The sequence below is a fragment of the Patagioenas fasciata genome, chromosome 20 (genome assembly GCF_037038585.1).
Source record: "Patagioenas fasciata isolate bPatFas1 chromosome 20, bPatFas1.hap1, whole genome shotgun sequence".
In the NCBI taxonomy this organism is placed as follows: Eukaryota; Metazoa; Chordata; class Aves; order Columbiformes; family Columbidae; genus Patagioenas; species Patagioenas fasciata.
Genome location: NC_092539.1, coordinates 10,865,177 through 10,883,367, shown reverse-complemented (window position 1 = coordinate 10,883,367; position 18,191 = coordinate 10,865,177). Strand labels below are relative to the sequence as shown.

Below are 18,191 nucleotides of genomic sequence, written 5' to 3'. Positions count from 1 at the left end.
CGGTGAGTGGACCCTAATGCACCTACAGAAAGACCCTACATAGAATATTGTCTCTTGTTTAGATGCAAAATCCCTGATTTGATTAAACCAATTTCTCTAATTGTCTCTCATAGGTCTCAGTTAAGATTAACATGAGAGTTTTCCCCACCACAAACGCCAGTTATTTGAAAAGGCAATATTGAGAAGTGATTTGAAAGGTATTTCCATCTGTGGAGATTCAGGTAGTTAAAATACAGGGTCACAAATAAAAGCACAGCAATTTCAAAGAACCATTTGAATTATTATCTGCTACATTTGCCGTAACACATAAGAATTCCGTTTTTTAAAACTGTTGACAGGTTAATACACAGGGTTTTTAATTACGGGCTGTATCCGTTTAACAGTGGACCAACATTGCCTTTTGAATTAAGAAAAGATCCAGCTAAGCAGGTAAAAGGAAGATCTCCAGGGTAATTGACAATGAACAAACCATCCCATGCGGCAGAACCTCTGTCTGGGTGTCTGACAGACGGACGCGCATCCTTCACAGTGCACTACCCAGCACCATTTCCTTATTAGACATTTATATTATGAGGAAAGATGTCTTGGACAAACCTGTAACAGCTATTAATTCCACCCAAATCACCTTTTTAAACATTTCATTGTTGTGCATAAACTCAGTGACCTACGCCAGCCTCTTGGTTTTAGTGACCAGAACATAAGCCCTGTCACAGATCTTAGCTAGTTACCAGTTTTTAGGACTATCTTGCTTTTCAGATAACTCACCTGTGGGGATTTTTAGCCTGAAGTGTAAAAAAGGTTAATAAATGACCTAATTATGTCAGCATTCCTATCCCGCAGTCCTCATGCGCTGAGATCTCTCACTGATCTCGGCAGGAATTTGGCTTGCACAGAATGGCAGATTTGCAGCCGAGAAGGCTGAATAAAGGTGGCACTTTTAAACCCAAACCATGTTCCCAAGGAGCCCGGCCTACCAGAGCATCTGCAACGCACTGAGAGGGTGAAGAACACGAATCTTGGCACCTCTCTTGCTGTTTCTTTGGAATAACCTTTTAGCAATTTGGATCAAATGGGATGACGGGTCAGTTTAGAGAGCACATATCACCTCACACTGGACTGGAAGGAACTGACTGGAGCGGGGTTGAAAAGGAGCAACCATATGCATCTTACAGACCACTCAAAATCTATAAAACTACTGGGCAAACAGCATCGTGTGTACTTGTTCTTAGACACATTTAAACTTTCTTGAGGTATTTCTTTAATTACGGAAAAGCATCGTAAAAACAATAGAAAAAATACTCAAAAAATGAGTTCTATTCTGCACAAATTTTTGGGGAGGAAGAATCCAATGGTACTGAAAGGTCCAGGATCATTAAAGGAATAACCACGTTTGTTAGTGTCAGTAATATTATAGTCTTCCTTGGCTTTTTGTTCCTTCAAAGGATTACAAAAAATGTAAGGCTGTGACTTTATCAAACATATTTTTGCCTCAATTTTGCCCCCCGGTGTTGTAAAATAACCCCAAATACTTCTGTGTCTTCCCTAGGGAGCAGAGCAGCGGGCCAGTCCGGAAGGCTGGGCCGCGGCTGCGGTGGCCGGCACCGCGCTGCTGCCGGGCCAGGCCCGCCCTGGCACCAGAGCCAGGCTGTCCCACCGGGGCTGGCTGAAATCCGGTTTCTTTCACCCAGCAAGTTAAGTACAGTTTTTCTGTTGAAATTGTAACATCATCTGATCACTTCTACCTGCATCTAACATCTATTTCTCTCTGCTGAAGATATCTAGGCTGTTGCACAAGCTGGTTTTCTCGCCCGTGTGTACTTCAGGAACAGCAGGAATGTATGCATCATATTTCGAGTTTATCCCAGGCAGATGCTGTGTTCAAAGTGCAGTTTTTTAATCCCTTTAAATACAATCAGCCTATCTTGATTGTGACACTAGTGTTAAATGTAACTGCAGCCATTACCAAGTAGTTTCCATAAGTGGTTTTATTACTGGTTAGATTTTACAAATTCTGGTATTCGAACAGTCTTCGACCTTAAAATTCTAAAACAACAAAGCAACCAATGAAAGGCTTAGGACTATTCAAAGTAACAAACTCTCAACATTTTTGCCCTGGTCATAAATATACAGAGAGAAAAAGAGAGAAGTGGACATGGAATCCAAAGTATGTAGATAAAACAGTATATAAGGCACATGGCAGTCTTTGAAAATACAGAAGCTTTAGCCAACTTAAATTAATTGCTGTTTCCCTTGCTCAGTCCACAAAACTGTACAGTTACACAAATGTTGTGTTGCAATAGATCTTCCAAGTTATTCTTCAGTCCGTACTCCGCAATACCAGAACACTACATTTCCTTCTGTTTTTCAGGAGAGATCCTAATTGTGGTTAGTCGGTTGCTCAAAGCCTCTATTAAAATACACTTGGAATTTCAACTAAGAATAATTTCTTTTTTAAAGAAATTACTAAGAAAGAGTCATCAGAAAAGGTTTGTGAGAGTAGTCTGTGAAGGACTTCGAGATTCATGAACCTCAAGACTTCCGGGCACTGCCGTCAAGACGGACGTCACAGTCGGCATGGTGGGATTCGTCAAGTCCGTTAAAGTAGTGGGAGTGCTGGATGGGCTCATGGAGGCATTGGATATTTCTGAGGCAGGACCTGAGGGGGTCCCTGCTTGGAGTGTGGAGTCTGAAGTCTTATCCACCCCTGTGTTTTCTTGACGTAAGAGGTTCCGTCTGAATTTGGCTCGAGCATTTTGAAACCAAACCTGAAATAGTTTAATATAACAGGGTAGCATTTAAACAGCTGCATTGTTTAAAAAATGCAAAAGCATATTCACAAATTCACCAACACTTGAATTGTGGAAGATGTTTTTACCGCTAACATGTTAGAAAAGTAGCCCCAGCCGTGAGAAGCGTCCTCTGCACATCTGCAAAGCATTCCTGTCTCCATCCCCTGCAATCCGGTACGAACCGTCTGCCTGGGACGGGAGGGGACTAAGGACTCAGTCTTGCTGCACAGGCTGTCTATAAAGATGCTTAGAAATTTGGCAGCCCCCATGAATCCTCGATTGCCCTCAATCCCAGAAGCACTTGTCTGGATGAGGCAGACATCATCTGACGAATATAAAATACCGAGTTTCAGCACCCCCGTATCTCAAGTCCATCTCCCACGGAGGTCACAGGTGACCACCCCACAGCCCCCTGAGCAAGCGCCGTCCCGGGAGCCGCCCGTGTCCCCGTGTCAGCAGCGCTCGCGCTTTTCTAAAGGATTGTCCCTCTTGCTCACTCTTCTCTTACTCTTCTTTCTCAAAAGCCTCAGCTCCCTTGGCCTACGCCAGTCTCCTTTGTCAAATGTTTTCAGTACTGGAATGATGTTGGGAACGGAGGCTTGGACGGTATTAAAGACCTACACTGCATTCAAAACTGTCATCTCAGTAGAAATTATATCCACATGCAGGAATTTTTCCAAGATTGCTACTTCTTGCATTATTTGATTATTGTCTGTGAGTGAAGGGCTAAAGCCATGACTTCATCCTTCTCAGTCCAATGTCAGTGTTTAGGTCCAGGTTAATAATGCTCTTCACTGTCTGCACATGTTGTTTAAAGATAAAGTATTTTTCTGACTTCTTTGAAAATACATAGAATAAAATGTATTTGTGAAACTTCCATGAAACCTACGTACAGCATCTGACTTTGACTATATTTGAAACTGTCGTTAAGTACCCTGTGTTCAATATGATGTATGTTGATAACAGGTGATTTTACTGCTACAAAACCAGCTGAAATTTCACTGCGCTTATGTATCAGGTCTTCTGTCATTGTTACGTGCTTTACAAGGGACTCAATCCTGACCCTGCCGTCCTCACGCTGACCTGCTCTAAGGAATAGGGCTGATTCTCTCCATTCCAGATGTAATGAGCCTCGTCACCTCTGGGTCTGCCGAAGAAAGGAACTGGGCGAGTGAAGGGATCTGCGTGGCCGCACAGTGTGCTCATCGCATACAGGGAAACCGAGGGTGTGAGCTCACGGGGCCACGCCAACCTGTACAGCAATTCTGACTCTGCCTCAGAAAGAGCACGGCCCCTGCCTCAGGATCCGCTTTAATCACAGGAGCGATCCGTACACAGCAGCAGTCCTGCAGGGTGTTCTCTTTGCGCTCCCAGAACTGATCAGTTTGTCTCAGCTGAGCTTCCTCTGCCTGGTTTTCTTCCCCCCACTGAGCGCTCTGACGTCTTCTCTGGACAGCTCGCTCCCCAGCCAAGGGTCGCTAGGGTGCACACCCTCACTCTCACCCTCTCTCCATCAAGAAATAATCCTCAGGCACAATTTCTAGCAGTGGCCAGAAGAGCTGCATTCGTGGGCCATGCATGAACCACACACTTATGGGTCCTTGTTTCTGAAAGCTCAGGATTTTAAAACAGTTTATGCTGGCATTCCCTTTGCTAAACACTTAGTTTAAAGGCTATTTATGAGTTTCATATATGACAAGAAAACAAAAATCTTCTCCTAAACTAGTACCGGCAAAAATACACTCAGGATTTGATAACACAGCCCATTATAGTGATAAAGCTGTTAAAGGGCGGTGATGTGGTCAAAGCCAGGCAAAAAGGAATGTGATATTTTTGCCTGACACATTGAGCAGCAGCATCTCTGCTCCGCTCTGCGCTCAGTATTTTTTCTGATTGTGATTTGAAACATGTCATATGTAAAGACAAGTGAGCGCGATTATTGGTGTTTATGTGTTGCCCTTATCTTCCATGAAATATGAAAACCTGTGCTCAGCTGCCCTCACCTATGACCATTCATGCTGCTTCCAGGAGCTGCACATAGAAGATGGTCCATTCTCTCTTTGGTAGAGGTAATTCATGTTAGAGATAGAAAATATTATATGATCTTGTAAGTATTATTTCAAAATAGAGCTTATATGACTACTTCCACTTCCATCCTTGCTGAGATGTTGTTAAGGTTAATGGTTATAAAGTGCTTTAAAATTGTCCAGTAATAAATACTCCTATTATTACTGAAAACACATGTAAATATTTGTTAATTGAAATTCTGAACACGCCTTGTCTTATGATAGAAAGGGATAACATAATTATCGCGACAGTGATCTTGTGGCATGCACCTCAGGTGTGACAGCATGCAGCAGAGATCTCGGGCTCAAGAGCAGTGAAGGAACCAAAGCTCTTGTTGTGTGAGCTGCAGGGGGGCAGCGCCGCCCCGCTGGTCCCTGGGAGCGTGTGGGGCTGCCCCACAGCAGGGCCGGGCTCAGGGGGGCCGGGCTCAGGGGGGCACTCAGGCCCTGCACCTGGAACGGCACTACAGCCAAGTGCAGAAGTAATAACCCAAACATACGCAACCGAAAGAATTGTTCCAGAAGGACTTCTCTCACATCAATTACACAATTAGGAACCTGGTCTTCAGTACTGAGGGATAAACAGAATAATGGGGAAGTATTTACTGTTTTTCTGTCCAACTGTATCATTGTAAGGCTGAGCTATTTCGAATCAAAGACGAAAATATGGACCAGACCTCCCACTGAAAGAGAAAAGCAGCTGCGAGCCCCACCATCGATGCTGGCACAGACGGGTTAGCGGGGCCGGGTGCCGGACCGCTCAGCAACTGGCAGAGTCATGGCTGCTGCAGCTAAAGTGTTACAGCATCTCCTCAGTGATCTGTGCAGCTAACTCTTGTCTGCATTGAGTAAAACAGGAATAAAATAACATCTCCATATGACAGGGAGCTATTGAAAATAAATACGCTAAGTATTGTAAGAGATTTGGATACTGCGGCGAATGAGATCATCTAATCACCTTAGATAACTTCATATTCTTGTTTGTAACACCTCCATTGTCACAACTGTTGTGTATTAGTTTTATGAATAGCTTGTGGTAGAAGCAAATTTTTAAACACAGCTTGGCTCATTCCCACAGCTACCTGGAGACATTGAGGTTTACTGGATTTTGCTAACTGGTGAGAAACAAAGATATAAAGGATGTTGCACCACAAAGCAAACTGCGTTCGCTCATTGCACACACATTCTGATTACTCTGTTGTAATTAGTAAGCACACGGTTAAAGGGGAGCTATGGGGTATTTTATGCACACAGGCTCAGTGAAGAGTCTGCAGTGTGTTATCCTAAAACAAATCTTCACCCAAAGATAGTGCAGGCACCCACGCGTGATTGTGACAGTGTTCGTGCTCGCTGACTGCTGGAAACTGAATTAGCCAAGTCCGCATGGACGCCGTGATCTCTGTAGGGTTTGCACAGCAACTTTACTGGGGAGCGGTTCAAGAAAGAATAGGCAGCATACAGGAGACCCGCTTTATGTTCCTAAACTGCTTTTGCCATGGATTAACGTGCTCCGGACTCCTGGGGATACAACAGGAACATACCTAGAGCTAGCAAAGTACTTCTTAGCGCTGTCTGCCTACACCTTCCCTTCTAAACTCACAAAAAGTAAGATCAGTTCCCAAAAGAGGAACATTTATGCCAATTAGTTAGTGCACAATTAGCTGGTCACTTTAATTAGGAATGATAGCTTACAATAACAGGCTGCAGTACAAGAGGTATACAAATTAAGTTGCAAATATTAAACTAAATGGGAAAGAAAATAATAAAAATAGGGGTTAAAAATATAAATAGGCTAACTGTGCTTCTATCGCGGCTACTTGCAGAGAATAGTCTGCATTACAAAGCCACTGAAGGAAATGTAATTTATGAAGCAGTATGTTACATTTCCATGACATTCCACTTCTGGCCATGTGTAGCTGATGAGTAAATGTATATAAAGCAAAGAGAAAAGTCAGGTCTTCCAAATCCGACATCACAGATCATTAAAATGGTCAAATTCTCCACTCATCTACAAAGAAAGCACCCACATCCCATGTTACGTGGGACTGTCTATATGGTACGGGCACTATGGCTGTTCCTGAACCTCTAGGAACTCTGCTACGTGGGTTCAGGAGCTACTCCGCTTTCAGAACAAGAGAATCTGATTCTCCTGATCTGCTGCCTCATATTTTCTATTCAAATATATTCTGCTAATGATATATAAAGAGCCACAACCCTCCATCAGCTGAACGGAGATCTGAACACACAGCGAACACGACTGCGTAGATAACAACATGGGGAGTGTGCAGGGCCGTGTGGGAGCCCAGGCGCCTTCAGGTGTACGACAGACTCGTGCTAACGATGCCTGTTCAGTTCAATAGTGTCAGCGAATTACTTCGTGTTCAATGACTGACACAGACGGAACGCCAGCCTTTCAAAAGGATTAGCAAGTGACACCGGCTCAGTAACCAACATCGGGAAGAGTGTTCCCCAGCAAAGAGCAACCCTGAAACTCACACAGGTGAACTTCAGTGCTTGAAAAATCACCTCTCACATGTTAGAGATGAACCAATTGGGCACAAAGCTTCTAAAATATTTTAAAAAAAAAGTTTTCATGGCCCAAATTAATTTTCAAACAAACAGTCCAAAAGAATATGGAGTGGAGAGTGCTCAGAACAGACAGGAGAACTCCAGTGACACTCAGAGTCATTTTCCTGAAGTGCCCCCACCAGCATCACCCGCTGGGTGCAATCCCCATCACCGCTATCTCCTTCCGCCACTCTGCAACCAAAGGAGCCCAGACGTAAAGGGGTATTTAACTACGAAAGTAAAACAAGTGAAACACCAATTACCAAACCAATGAAAAAAGTTCGGTGGAATTGTAAGGGACTGCCACAAAAGAAAAAAAAAAAGGAACAACTAAGCACCTTAAAAGTGCAAGATGCAGTGCAGCAGTGCGTTCCAGACACAAACAGAAGCAATGAAGAAACTGAAAGGACTGAAGTGAAATGGAGACGCAGAGGGGCCAAGGAAATGCATCCTGAAATGGAAGGAAAAAGAGACAACAACTTGGAAAAGAATGGAAGGGAAGAGCCATTAGGTGAAAGGAGACAGAGGACAAAGGTGGAGTGAGGGGAGGGAGCAGACATGATCAAGAGAAAGATACTTTCTAGACACTGAACTCATTTCTTAATGCACTGTGTGAAATTTCTCAGGTGTTTCATGTGTGAGCACAATGTAATAGGCAGGACAGCTATTACTGCAGTGTCTAAACTCTGAGGGTAGAATAAAGGAGAAGTGTCAAAATAAGGATAGGCAAATGCAGAAAGTTATTTCACCCGTGTGTGTGGATAAAGGAGAGCTGCCCCGAGAGACACCACGGCAAGTGTGAGGATGTGCACGAGTTATCTTGGGGGAATCTGTTCCACCCCTGCAAATCAGGCTCGTAAAACCAAAAAATCCAGCTATGGAGGACATGGCAAAGAGCAGTAATTACGTACGGTTTTCATCAGTAGTTTTTACTGGGAAACCTACAAAACCTTCATTCCTTCTTCTGCTAAGTACGAATGCTGGGAAGCCCAGAACCTCCCTAGCAAACCCAGTTTTTGTCGATATTCCTGTCTCCTGCCTCTTGCCCGTGGATGTGCCAGCGCTGCCCAGGAGGCGCCCACAGGGCCCAGCGCCGCCTGTCTCTGTGAAGGGAAAAACCCATTTTGCTACAATTCAGACCCAGTTTAAAAATTCCATCAATAGATCCTGGAATGCTATGGCTCCTATGTGCCCAAACGTATCTCTAGGTATACTTATTTGGATAAGTGCCCATTAAAATTGGCTTATTGAATGAGAACTAGAAACGAAAATGTAACTGAATCCACCCATATTCTCTCCTTTGCTTCTCATAATAGTTCAAATGGGGTGTATGTCCTCGAAGCAAGAAAAATTCAGCTTTCAGAGAAAAAGTACTTTTAAAATGCAATTTCCTCTCATTCTAAGTTACTAAACTACAAATAAAAAAATAATCTTTGAAAAATTAAATGTATGTCCACTTCGATTATGAGAGAAACTATATCCTCCTTGTTCTGACAAAATACATCCAGACTGCTGATTAATTTATTTTAAAGGCAAATATTGACAGCAATTTCTAAATTAAGAGTTCTCTATTTACAGTGAACACATTAACTGAAATAATTCACTTTTCTTACAGCAGATTGGAAGCTAAACTGTGCACCAGAATTAACTAACTACAGGAAAACAAGCGGGGCCACAATCTTCATGACTGTCATAAAAAATGAGAACCCAAGTGATCTACTTTTGGGAAACTGAAAAGAAATCACTTTTCTGATGCTCTCTAGGATGTAACTGAAGTCTCACAGAAGGTAGGAATGATTAAGAAAAGTCTGAAGATCAACAAAATCCACAGCATTTCAAATCTGAAATGGATGGTTTCTGCACTTTTCAAGGAAAAGACTGCTCTTCTTACCTGCAGAACCCTTTTGGTCAGGCCGGTTTTCTGCGCTAGCTGTTTCAAGTCCTTGGCATCGGGATTGTGGTTAATAGCAAAGTACGACTTCATTGTCCGCAACTGGTGGTGTTTGAACGATGTCCTCATCCGCTTTGTTTTTTGATTGCTGGGGTATTGCTGGTCTCGATCCAGGTGGTCACCATCGTTTTCATTGCAGCTTAAAGCTTAAGGCAACAAGAGGGAAAGGCGTGTAAATCTATTGCTCTGTGACCAACATTGTTTGCAGTTCATCTGAGTGCAGCAATTAAAATAACATACCATGGCGGGTATTGTACTGGTACAAATCCTACTTGCCTTCCCCTCCATTTCTGCATCTTCTATTTTTCCCTCACAATAACCAGCCTGCGAGGACCCTCACCTGCCTCTTTATGGCTTTTCAAATGTCAGCTCTGTTTCCTTTTTTCTCCCCCGTCTCCACGCAGCTGTCCCCCCACGTTCTGCTCTAGGACAGGGACTGTCCTCAACTCCGCAAAGTGCTCTGTATCACTACAAATTGCATTGTAACCTACAAAGAGAGCCGTACAATACAGGCCACTTCAATCTCAATGGAACAGACCAGTTAAAATTATAATTATTTCCTCCATCAAGCTAAATCCCATAGAGTACAAGAGAGACCACTAAATGAAATTCTATAAAAGAAATAAAGTTTGTGGGTACCAGACAGCAAATTAGGACTATAATTGGACTAGCTAAAGAAATAAAACTGTTAATACAGTGTATCACTGGCACGCCAAATGAAAAATATCATTTTCACTATTTATATGTTTATATTTCCTTGTTTTATAAAGTATTTGCAAATAGTAGTTTGAACAATCTATTCTGTTAGATCCTTTGGAAATCACTGAATGACGCTGATTGATATGTTCACACAAATCAACCATCAAGCCTATGGAGGAGCTCTGGGAGCAAGGAACATTATAGTAATTATCAAGTACTATTAAATGTTGAATGCCAAGCAAAATAATCTCATAGAGCAGAACTAGTTTCTGGGTTATTTGTGCATACAGTAAACCACAGAAAAACTTTTAAAATAACATTAAGGACCGGGGTTAAGTCCATTAAAAAAATCAGGGATGTAATTGAAAATTCGCTCTGACAAACTTAATTTTCTCTTTCAGTTCCTACATCTACAAGTCCCTTTCAATTTCCGATAACTTTTCTGTTAAAAGTAATGACAAATCACTGATACCTCTGTTCTACGTTGCATGCAAAAATGAGGGGAAAAGTGTATTTTAAAATGTGAATTATTGGTGAATTTCTTAAAGACGTAAACAGATTTGTTTTCAATTGGCCATCACTGCTGGTTCATTATAACTGAGTACATCTCACAGCCGTGTGTATCTTTATAGTCTGAATTCATGTCACCCATCAGAGGTTTTCAGCCCTATGGAAAACATACAAATTCTGAGAGGCATGCATTAAAAATGTCTTTTTAAAAATATACGTCCTCATACGTCAAAATGCATACAGATTCTATAAATGGCAGTTTTGAAGCATGTACAGTAGCTCCTTTGCAAACTTCAGCTTTTCAAAAACTTCTAAAAAAGATATGGCACCATATAGAGCAAGGCCTGCAAAAATGCAGATCTAAGACCAAAAGTGTGTTTGTTTAACAGATACATAGAGAGTGTACAAAGCCTCAAACTTTCCCGTGTGTTTCTGTACTCTTCTAGTTGAAAAAACAGCTTAAAAAACGGTACTGCATGTTATAAACGTGTGTGTGTGTGCGTGTGTGCGAGCATGTGTGCACATTTGTATAAATCCTTTCCAGATCCAAGTATCTTGTGCCAAATTCTAGCAATAAGAAGCAGTTTTGCTTGTTTTCCCGTTGTGTGGAAAGGCTGGAAGCACCTGAATTTAGAAGGTATAAGATGCATAAAAGGAGACAGTAAAGCCGCAGTATTAATGGAGCCGGATGGAATGCAGTAAAACCGTTTTTTCTGGTTTAAGAACTGAAATCTCGTTGCCAAACTGGGGTCATCCCATGTGCTCCCGTCTCCTTCACAGCTACAGCTCCTGATGTGAAGAACACTGGCACGAATAACTGAAACTATATTGCCCATAGCAAATTCTACTATGGAAACGTAAAACCGAGCAGTACTTGGTTTTAAAATCTACTCGCGGATTTTCAGATATTAGTGATGGAAGAGACCTCTGTGTGTTATCTTAAATGCGTTCAAACCCCACCCGAAATAACAAGGCAGAGACTTAGGAGGAAATGCATCAGAACACGTCTGAGGGCTGTGGGTGTTAATATGCAACAAAGCAAACCCGAGGGCTGCAAGCAGTTGGATTTGAAGCTGTTCCATAGAGAACGAGATACATTCAGGATCCAAGGAAATCCTCCCAGAACGGAACGAGGGCATCAGCTTTTCATCAAGCCCTGACTGGACAAGGAACAATTCACTCTTTGAATTTCTCATAATTCTGCCTCCTCATGTACTAAATTAAAATATTAAAATGACAGTAAATATGTACCACTGGAGACTGCCTGACTATTGTCCTCTTCTATGAAGATAGTTGCAGAACAGATTTTGAAAGTGCACAAGGATATCTGCTATTCGCTGTCTTGCACAAGTGGTTTTGGTGCACCCAGGCACCACCCAGTACAACACAAATGTTCCTGGTTAGTGCCAATTCCCCTCTCATATTTGGTTGTGGTGCTTGGCACCACCTCCAAAACTCTCTTATATTAGGTCTAATTTATCTTATATGCACCTCTTGCATATGTCCATGGGCATTGCAAGCCCAGAGACACAGAATGGGCCAAGGGTTGAGGAGTTTCTGCAAAAGGCATAATGACTAACACTGATGCCTTTACGCTGATACGAACTAACACTGTACATGCTCCTCACACTACCCTCTGGCTTTCCCTGCTCCTTTGTGGTGGCCCAGTGTATCTCCCAAAGGAATCATTGAACTATCCGTACATAAGATTTCCATTCACTTGCAGGACCTAGGGCTCCTGCTGGGAGTTCAGAAATACAATTGGTGAAATTCCAGTCAAGTAGAGGAGTCTTAAATTAACAAATGTTTCATTCCTATTTTGTGATAAAACAAATTCTGAAGTGGTGCCCAGTCTCTTTTTTGACCCTAGAGCACTTGTAAGGCCCTGGTGCCTCTCCCCAGCGCCCTCCAGCCATTGCCCTCCTGTCACCGCTGGCCGGCTCCTGCGGCCTCCTCGAGAGCACCACGATACACACGGCCTCTTGGCCACAAGATGGTGATGTCCACAGAGAGCATCACTAGAAACTCAGATTAAACCAGTATATTTTCATACTGGTGACCAAAATAGCCTCTGCAGAATAATGCATAATACAGCAGCATGAGTGTAAAGCAGGATGTGCTGTTATCTTTGTGACAAATACTATCTGAAGATGAAAATTTGGGACCACTCTTTCACACTCAGATCGCCAGATCCCCCCACATGGCGGGATTCGGGGCAAAGCATGTGCTTTGTATTTAGTAGGTCGTTAAGTACGTGGCACATGAAGAAGATGGGAAAAAAGAATTTCCTTTGGGGGAACTTTGTTAGTAGCTTGTGTTTGACATGTTAAATTACCCAAAAAGAAAGCAAACTGATCCAGATTCTGAAAGAATGATGAAACAAGAGACACGTTTGGTGCATGCATCAGCTCTCCATATTCAGTGGCTTAGGAACATACACCCCTTTCTTTCTGTAATAAGAGTCAAGGGGGTGTTTTAACCTTCTGCTGCCTGGAGAGGGAACTTGTGATTAACTAGACTAGGCAGGGGTGCAGCCATAGCTGTTGTTTGGCAGGAGTGTGTAAAAGGCCTTTGTGGCACCCACATCCTTGAAGGGGACAAAAGTGAGACAGAGCCCTCTGAACGTCACTCGGGACAGGAACAGAGACGGAGTCTTTCTCCCTGCTGGAAGAAGACACCTGGAGAAGGCAGATGCCTGGACTCCTTAGCACAACTGGGATTAAAAGGGGAGAAGCTGCGGCACTTGGAGGAGACAAGGTGCCCCTCGCTGCTTCCGAGGCGCCGGGCAGCACTGAAAGGAGGGAACTTCTGCCAAGCCTTCGGAGCAACAGACCCAAAAAGCACTGCCTCAACCTTGAAATTTCAAGAGGTGTTTCTAGGAACAGGCAGATAAATCCCGTCTTAAGGAGCGACTGTCTTCCAGGCTGAGCATCACAAAGCAATGCGAGAGGAGAGCTGGGATTAGAAGGCCTCTTTCCCCCGGCCTCCTCAGCCGCCTGGGAGAACAGGGCTGCGTGTCCCGCTGCCCCCGGGGCTGCTCGGGGCCGGGGCGCAACCCCCGCGGCCGCGGTGCCTCCGGGGGGAGAGCGGCCGGAACGGGGCTGCGGCGGGCGGGAGAACAAAGGGGCCGGAGCGGGAGGAGCCAGCCGCGGAGGGTTTTTCCCCTCAATTAAACCAACTGAATGGCGCTGAATAGCCGGTGCGAGCGTGCGGTAATTCCCTGAGCGCCGCGATTAACCCGGGCAGCCCCGGCCGAGCCCAGCCGGGCTCCTCGCTGCCCGCCGGGCCGGGTGCAGGGCCGGCCCGGGATCGGTTCCCTCCCCGTGCTCTTCCCGAGGGACCCCCCGGCCCTGCGCCACGGCGGCGTCCCGGGGAGAGACGGAAGGGACGGGGCGCTCCCGGGACCCGCTCGCCCTTTGGGAAGAGAGCAGTGGCGGCTCCCTGGCCCTGCCCCGACCCCGGCCCCTCCGCCTGCCCCAGCCCCGACCCCAGCCCCTGCCCCCGGGGAGGGGCCAGATGCACCGCGGCCGAGGGAACCCGAAAGGTGACCAGGGCGGAGGGGGGGGACAGGAGGAGGAGGGAGAGAACCAGGAGGAGGGGGGAGAGGGGGGAACTCTGATTTTTCTTAGGAAATCGAGGCAAGACATCCGTTTTTCAGCTGCGACTCCTTTTTGCTCGTTCTGCAACTGCAATCCCAGGAAAGCTTATTCTGAGCTTTTAGTCTCAGGGGAAACGAGGAGAGGAAGAGAAATTCGCTCTTCAAAACTTTCCAGGCTTTTCCCATTTTTACGGGGGGAGTTGAAGCCACGCCATTGCCAAACCCCTTCGGGCGGGTGAGCTCCGCACGGCGGGGCCAGCGGGGCCGGGGAGGGGGCACCGGAGCGGCCGGACCGGGAGCGGCTCCGCGCTTCAGCCGCCTCCCGCACCCCGGCAAACAGCCCCCGCACCCCCAGCACCCCAGCCCCGCCACGGGCCGTGTGCAGTCACCTTCTACTCAAACACCACACATCTTCCTGCTAGTAAAGGAAGGAAATATTTCTTAATATCTTCGCTGTTTGCGCAGATTATGGGTATTTTATCAGCTCGTCCTGCCAAAAGTTTGCTCAACACTTCTGTCATTTTCGCGGATGTTTTAGTGTCTTCATATTAAAGACAGACTAGATACGAATGAATAAAATATAGCAAGCTGTGGGAGGTTTGGGGTCTAATTCACAAAGGGAGTATTCAGAATACTTTACAGGTGCTTCTGTGTTCAGCAAGCTTTCAGCCATTGATTTACTGACCTAAAAAAACCCATCAAACTCCATTCCAACAAGTGAAAGAAGAAATTATGATCACAGGGACACTCTTAAAAAAAAAAAAAAAAAAAAGGCTTTTTGAAGTTTCAGCATCGTTCCAAGCTGTTTTCCACTTGTCAGGCTCCATCCACATCTAAACCCATCACCCCGCGCAAACAGACTCTCCTTTAAGTCGGGAAAAAAAGTCAGTCCAATTCGTGTTGCAGAGGAATATTTGCTGCAATTTACGAAATAATTCCAGTCTCAACTCTCCCTAAGTTCATGGGTCCCCCTTTTCCCACCGCCCCTGGGTGTAGGTTTATCTGCACCAAGTATCCTACACAAATTACCAGCAACTGGTCCCCTCAGAAGACAATGTTGTGCATTTCTGGTGCGTTTCTGAGAAGGAAATAAGGAGTTCTCTTACAAATAATAAGAGAAACTATCACACTCTTAAAAGGTCTCCCCTTCAAAGGCACAAAATCGAAGGCTGTGCAGTTATTTGCTAGTTTGTGAAATTTGACATCAACGGGCAACCTGGTCTGATTTCCAAGATCAATGGCACTTATTATCCTATAAATTAATCGATTATTGGTTTAGTAAATAGTTAAGTAGATAAATACTTTGAACAAAGAAGCTAAAGGTTCCTCAAGGAAAATCTCTTAAGCTTCAGCTGCAGACTCTAAACAAAAATTTAAAAGACCAAAGAATCTGATGGCAATTATTTTGAAAACGAATTTTTAAAAGGAGAATTAAAGACGGTTTATTTAGGAAGTCAGGGAGCAGCAGGATTTCTCAGGCTGCGCTCCCATCCAGGACAGATGCGGCTGGTTCGATTTACAGGTCCTTTGAATCTGAACATCTGTCCTGCACAGGGAGATAGCGGAAGGACAATTAAAATCTAATCCCTCCGAAAATGAGAGGTTTTTAAACGTGAAAGATACTTATTTTATGTATGTTTTAAAGCTCAGCTGTTCCTCGGGCAAACACTACATATACTTTTCATCGACCTTCACCACTGGGACAACCACTGATTTTTACACTATGTCCAAATTATTCAGCAATTAGTTAAACCAATCTTGTTACTGAGCTGTGTTTGCCAGTTAGAGATACGCCTTTTCTCCCTGCCATTTTCAGTGCAAACCTCTCAAATTTGTCGCTATGTGTTTAGGGGCAAACCCCCCGCAGCCTCACTCTCCCGGCTGCACCGCCTGCCCCGCACCCGCAGCCGGCGGTGCTGGAAGGTGCCCGGTACCGGCTGGACCCTCCCCGCCGCTGCGCTTCCCCCGGGCCTCCCCCTTCCCGGCCTCTTCCCCCGCGCAGGCGGAGCCCAGCGCAGCGCGGAGCCGCGGGCCGGGGCTGTCGCGGGCGCAGAGGTGCGGGTCGGAACGAACCGCAGCGAACTTGGCCTTTACCTAACGCACTCTCCGGAAAAACACAAAAAAAATGTCGAGGGCAAAGATAGGCCCTGTGGGACATATCTGAACTTCGCAGATTAAAAAGGAAAACATGCTCGAAACGGTGGAGAAGCGCAGACAATTCTAAAGCAGCACAAGGAAAGAGGTGAACGACTTTGGTCTCCAGGGTCTAATGGGAGGGCTGAGATCCCAGGTTAGGGAAGTCGGGTCTGAAATAAACCCCACCTCCACCTTGAATTCTTCTAATAAAATCAAGATCTAAGAATTTTCTTTTGTCCAAACACTTTTTCCTCTTGGCTCCAAGGAGCAGTGCTGGAATACCCAGTGATCACAGCCGTTCTGGTGGGCAGTTACACGGACGAAGAAGAGGGGAAGGGGGAGAACCGGGACTGGGGGGCAGGAGACTACTGGAATTCCCTTGCCTGCAAAATCACAGTGCTGCGGTTGGGAGGTTAAACGAGGAGACACATCAGAAAGTTTGCCGCTCGATGCAGGGAGCCTGGGAGAATTTCTGCAGAGTGCAGGCTGGGGGCTGCTGCCAGCTTTGCGCCCTTTCTTCTCCCTGCCCATCTCGGTCAAGAGGCAGGAGCTGTGGCTCGGGGCAGTGAGTGGTTACTACAGGGATGCTGCGAGTTTCCCGACTCTTCTCTGAGTCTCATCTGGTGAACAAAACTCCAGCCGAACTTGTCATTGTACGAGCGGAGCCGAGGCCGCCTGCAGACACCTGCTGCCCGCAGCCCTGCCCAGGCACCCGCACTCCAGCCCTGCAGCCCCAGCAGCTCCTTGGGAAACAGACACTTTCTTACTTCCTCCCTCTCTCTTTCCTTCCAAAACTCTGAGGTGCAAGCGCTCAGGACAAGGGCAGAATAATTCACCCATCAGCAGCCCTTGAGTGTAGCTACTAAAGAAAATTCACAGCTCTCTGAAGTGCTAACTTACAATCTCTGGTTTCCAGATTTTATTTCAGGCTACACTCCCCCTTCTCCCCCTCCTTAACCAGATGACCTTGCTTCAAAACATTTTATTTCCAGCTGAAGTGAAAAATGCTAACATATTAGCTTCTGTAATTGCAGTTTGACAGCACTTGATCTCAATAATTATGCTGCAGCTAAACTATTATTAACGGTTTAAGCTAAAATAAACGGAAATCCCCCTTTGGAAGTGAACAGAAACAAACCCCTTGAATCGTTCTGGGGGAAGATGGAAGTCTCTTACCTGCGTTGTAGGCTGCCAGATCTGCCCCAGGCCCTGGGCTCTTCCTTTTCCTGGGTCTCCCCTTCTGGACAGTCCCCACGCCGTTGTAATAAGGCAGTCCCAAAGTGCTGGCAGAGCCTGCTCCCAGTGCCGGGCCCTTCCCAGCAGCTACATCCGCGTGATTGAAATGCACCTGGTACTCCCCCTGGATGAGAGTCTCGAAATGGAGCCGGCAGTACACCAGATTGTCCTTCATGCCAAAGTGATCGCCGGTGGTCAGCATCTTGTTGCAAGTGGTGCAAGTGAAGCAATTTAAGTGATATACCAAATCCCTGGCCCTCATGACCATCTCGGAGGCAGAAATCCCCAGGTGACATCTTGCACATCTCTGCACCGAAAACCTCCTGCAAAACAGAACGGCCAGAAGAGACGGTGAGAGGTGCATCCCCCCACCCCTTCATCGGGAGAGGGGCTGCGGGGCCCGGGGCAGCGGCGCAAAGCCGGGATGTTTGCGGAATGGCTCCGCTCCCCGGGCGCTGCCCGCCAGCCGGGAGGGCACCACGGGCCGGGAGCCCGGGGGCTCCATCCCGCTGCCCGCCTCGCAGCGCAGTTCCTGCCCCACCTGGAAAACGCACCGATCCCCGTCCCGCAAACCTCCCCGCGGCCCCGGAGGTGGCTCCGAATCCCATTCACCGCCCGGGCCCGCGCAGGAGCCACCG

The 18,191-nt window shown here is 45.9% G+C and overlaps 1 protein-coding gene across 7 annotated transcripts in view; it reads right to left on the bottom strand.

Moving 5' to 3' along the window:
- Positions 1-1,967: 1,967 nt before the first annotated feature.
- Positions 1,968-18,191, bottom strand: part of LHX2 (LIM homeobox 2) — a 44,857-nt gene continuing 28,633 nt past the window's right edge. For all 7 annotated transcript variants that reach the window (XM_065854143.2, XM_065854145.2, XM_071817426.1 and 4 more), the window contains exons 3-5: positions 17,494-17,876; positions 9,315-9,520; positions 1,968-2,765 (exon numbers count right to left, since the gene is read on the bottom strand). In XM_065854143.2, coding sequence (XP_065710215.1) covers positions 2,478-2,765; positions 9,315-9,520; positions 17,494-17,876 — 877 coding nt within the window. In that variant the 3' untranslated portion in view covers positions 1,968-2,477. The remainder of the gene's footprint in view (positions 2,766-9,314; positions 9,521-17,493; positions 17,877-18,191) is intronic.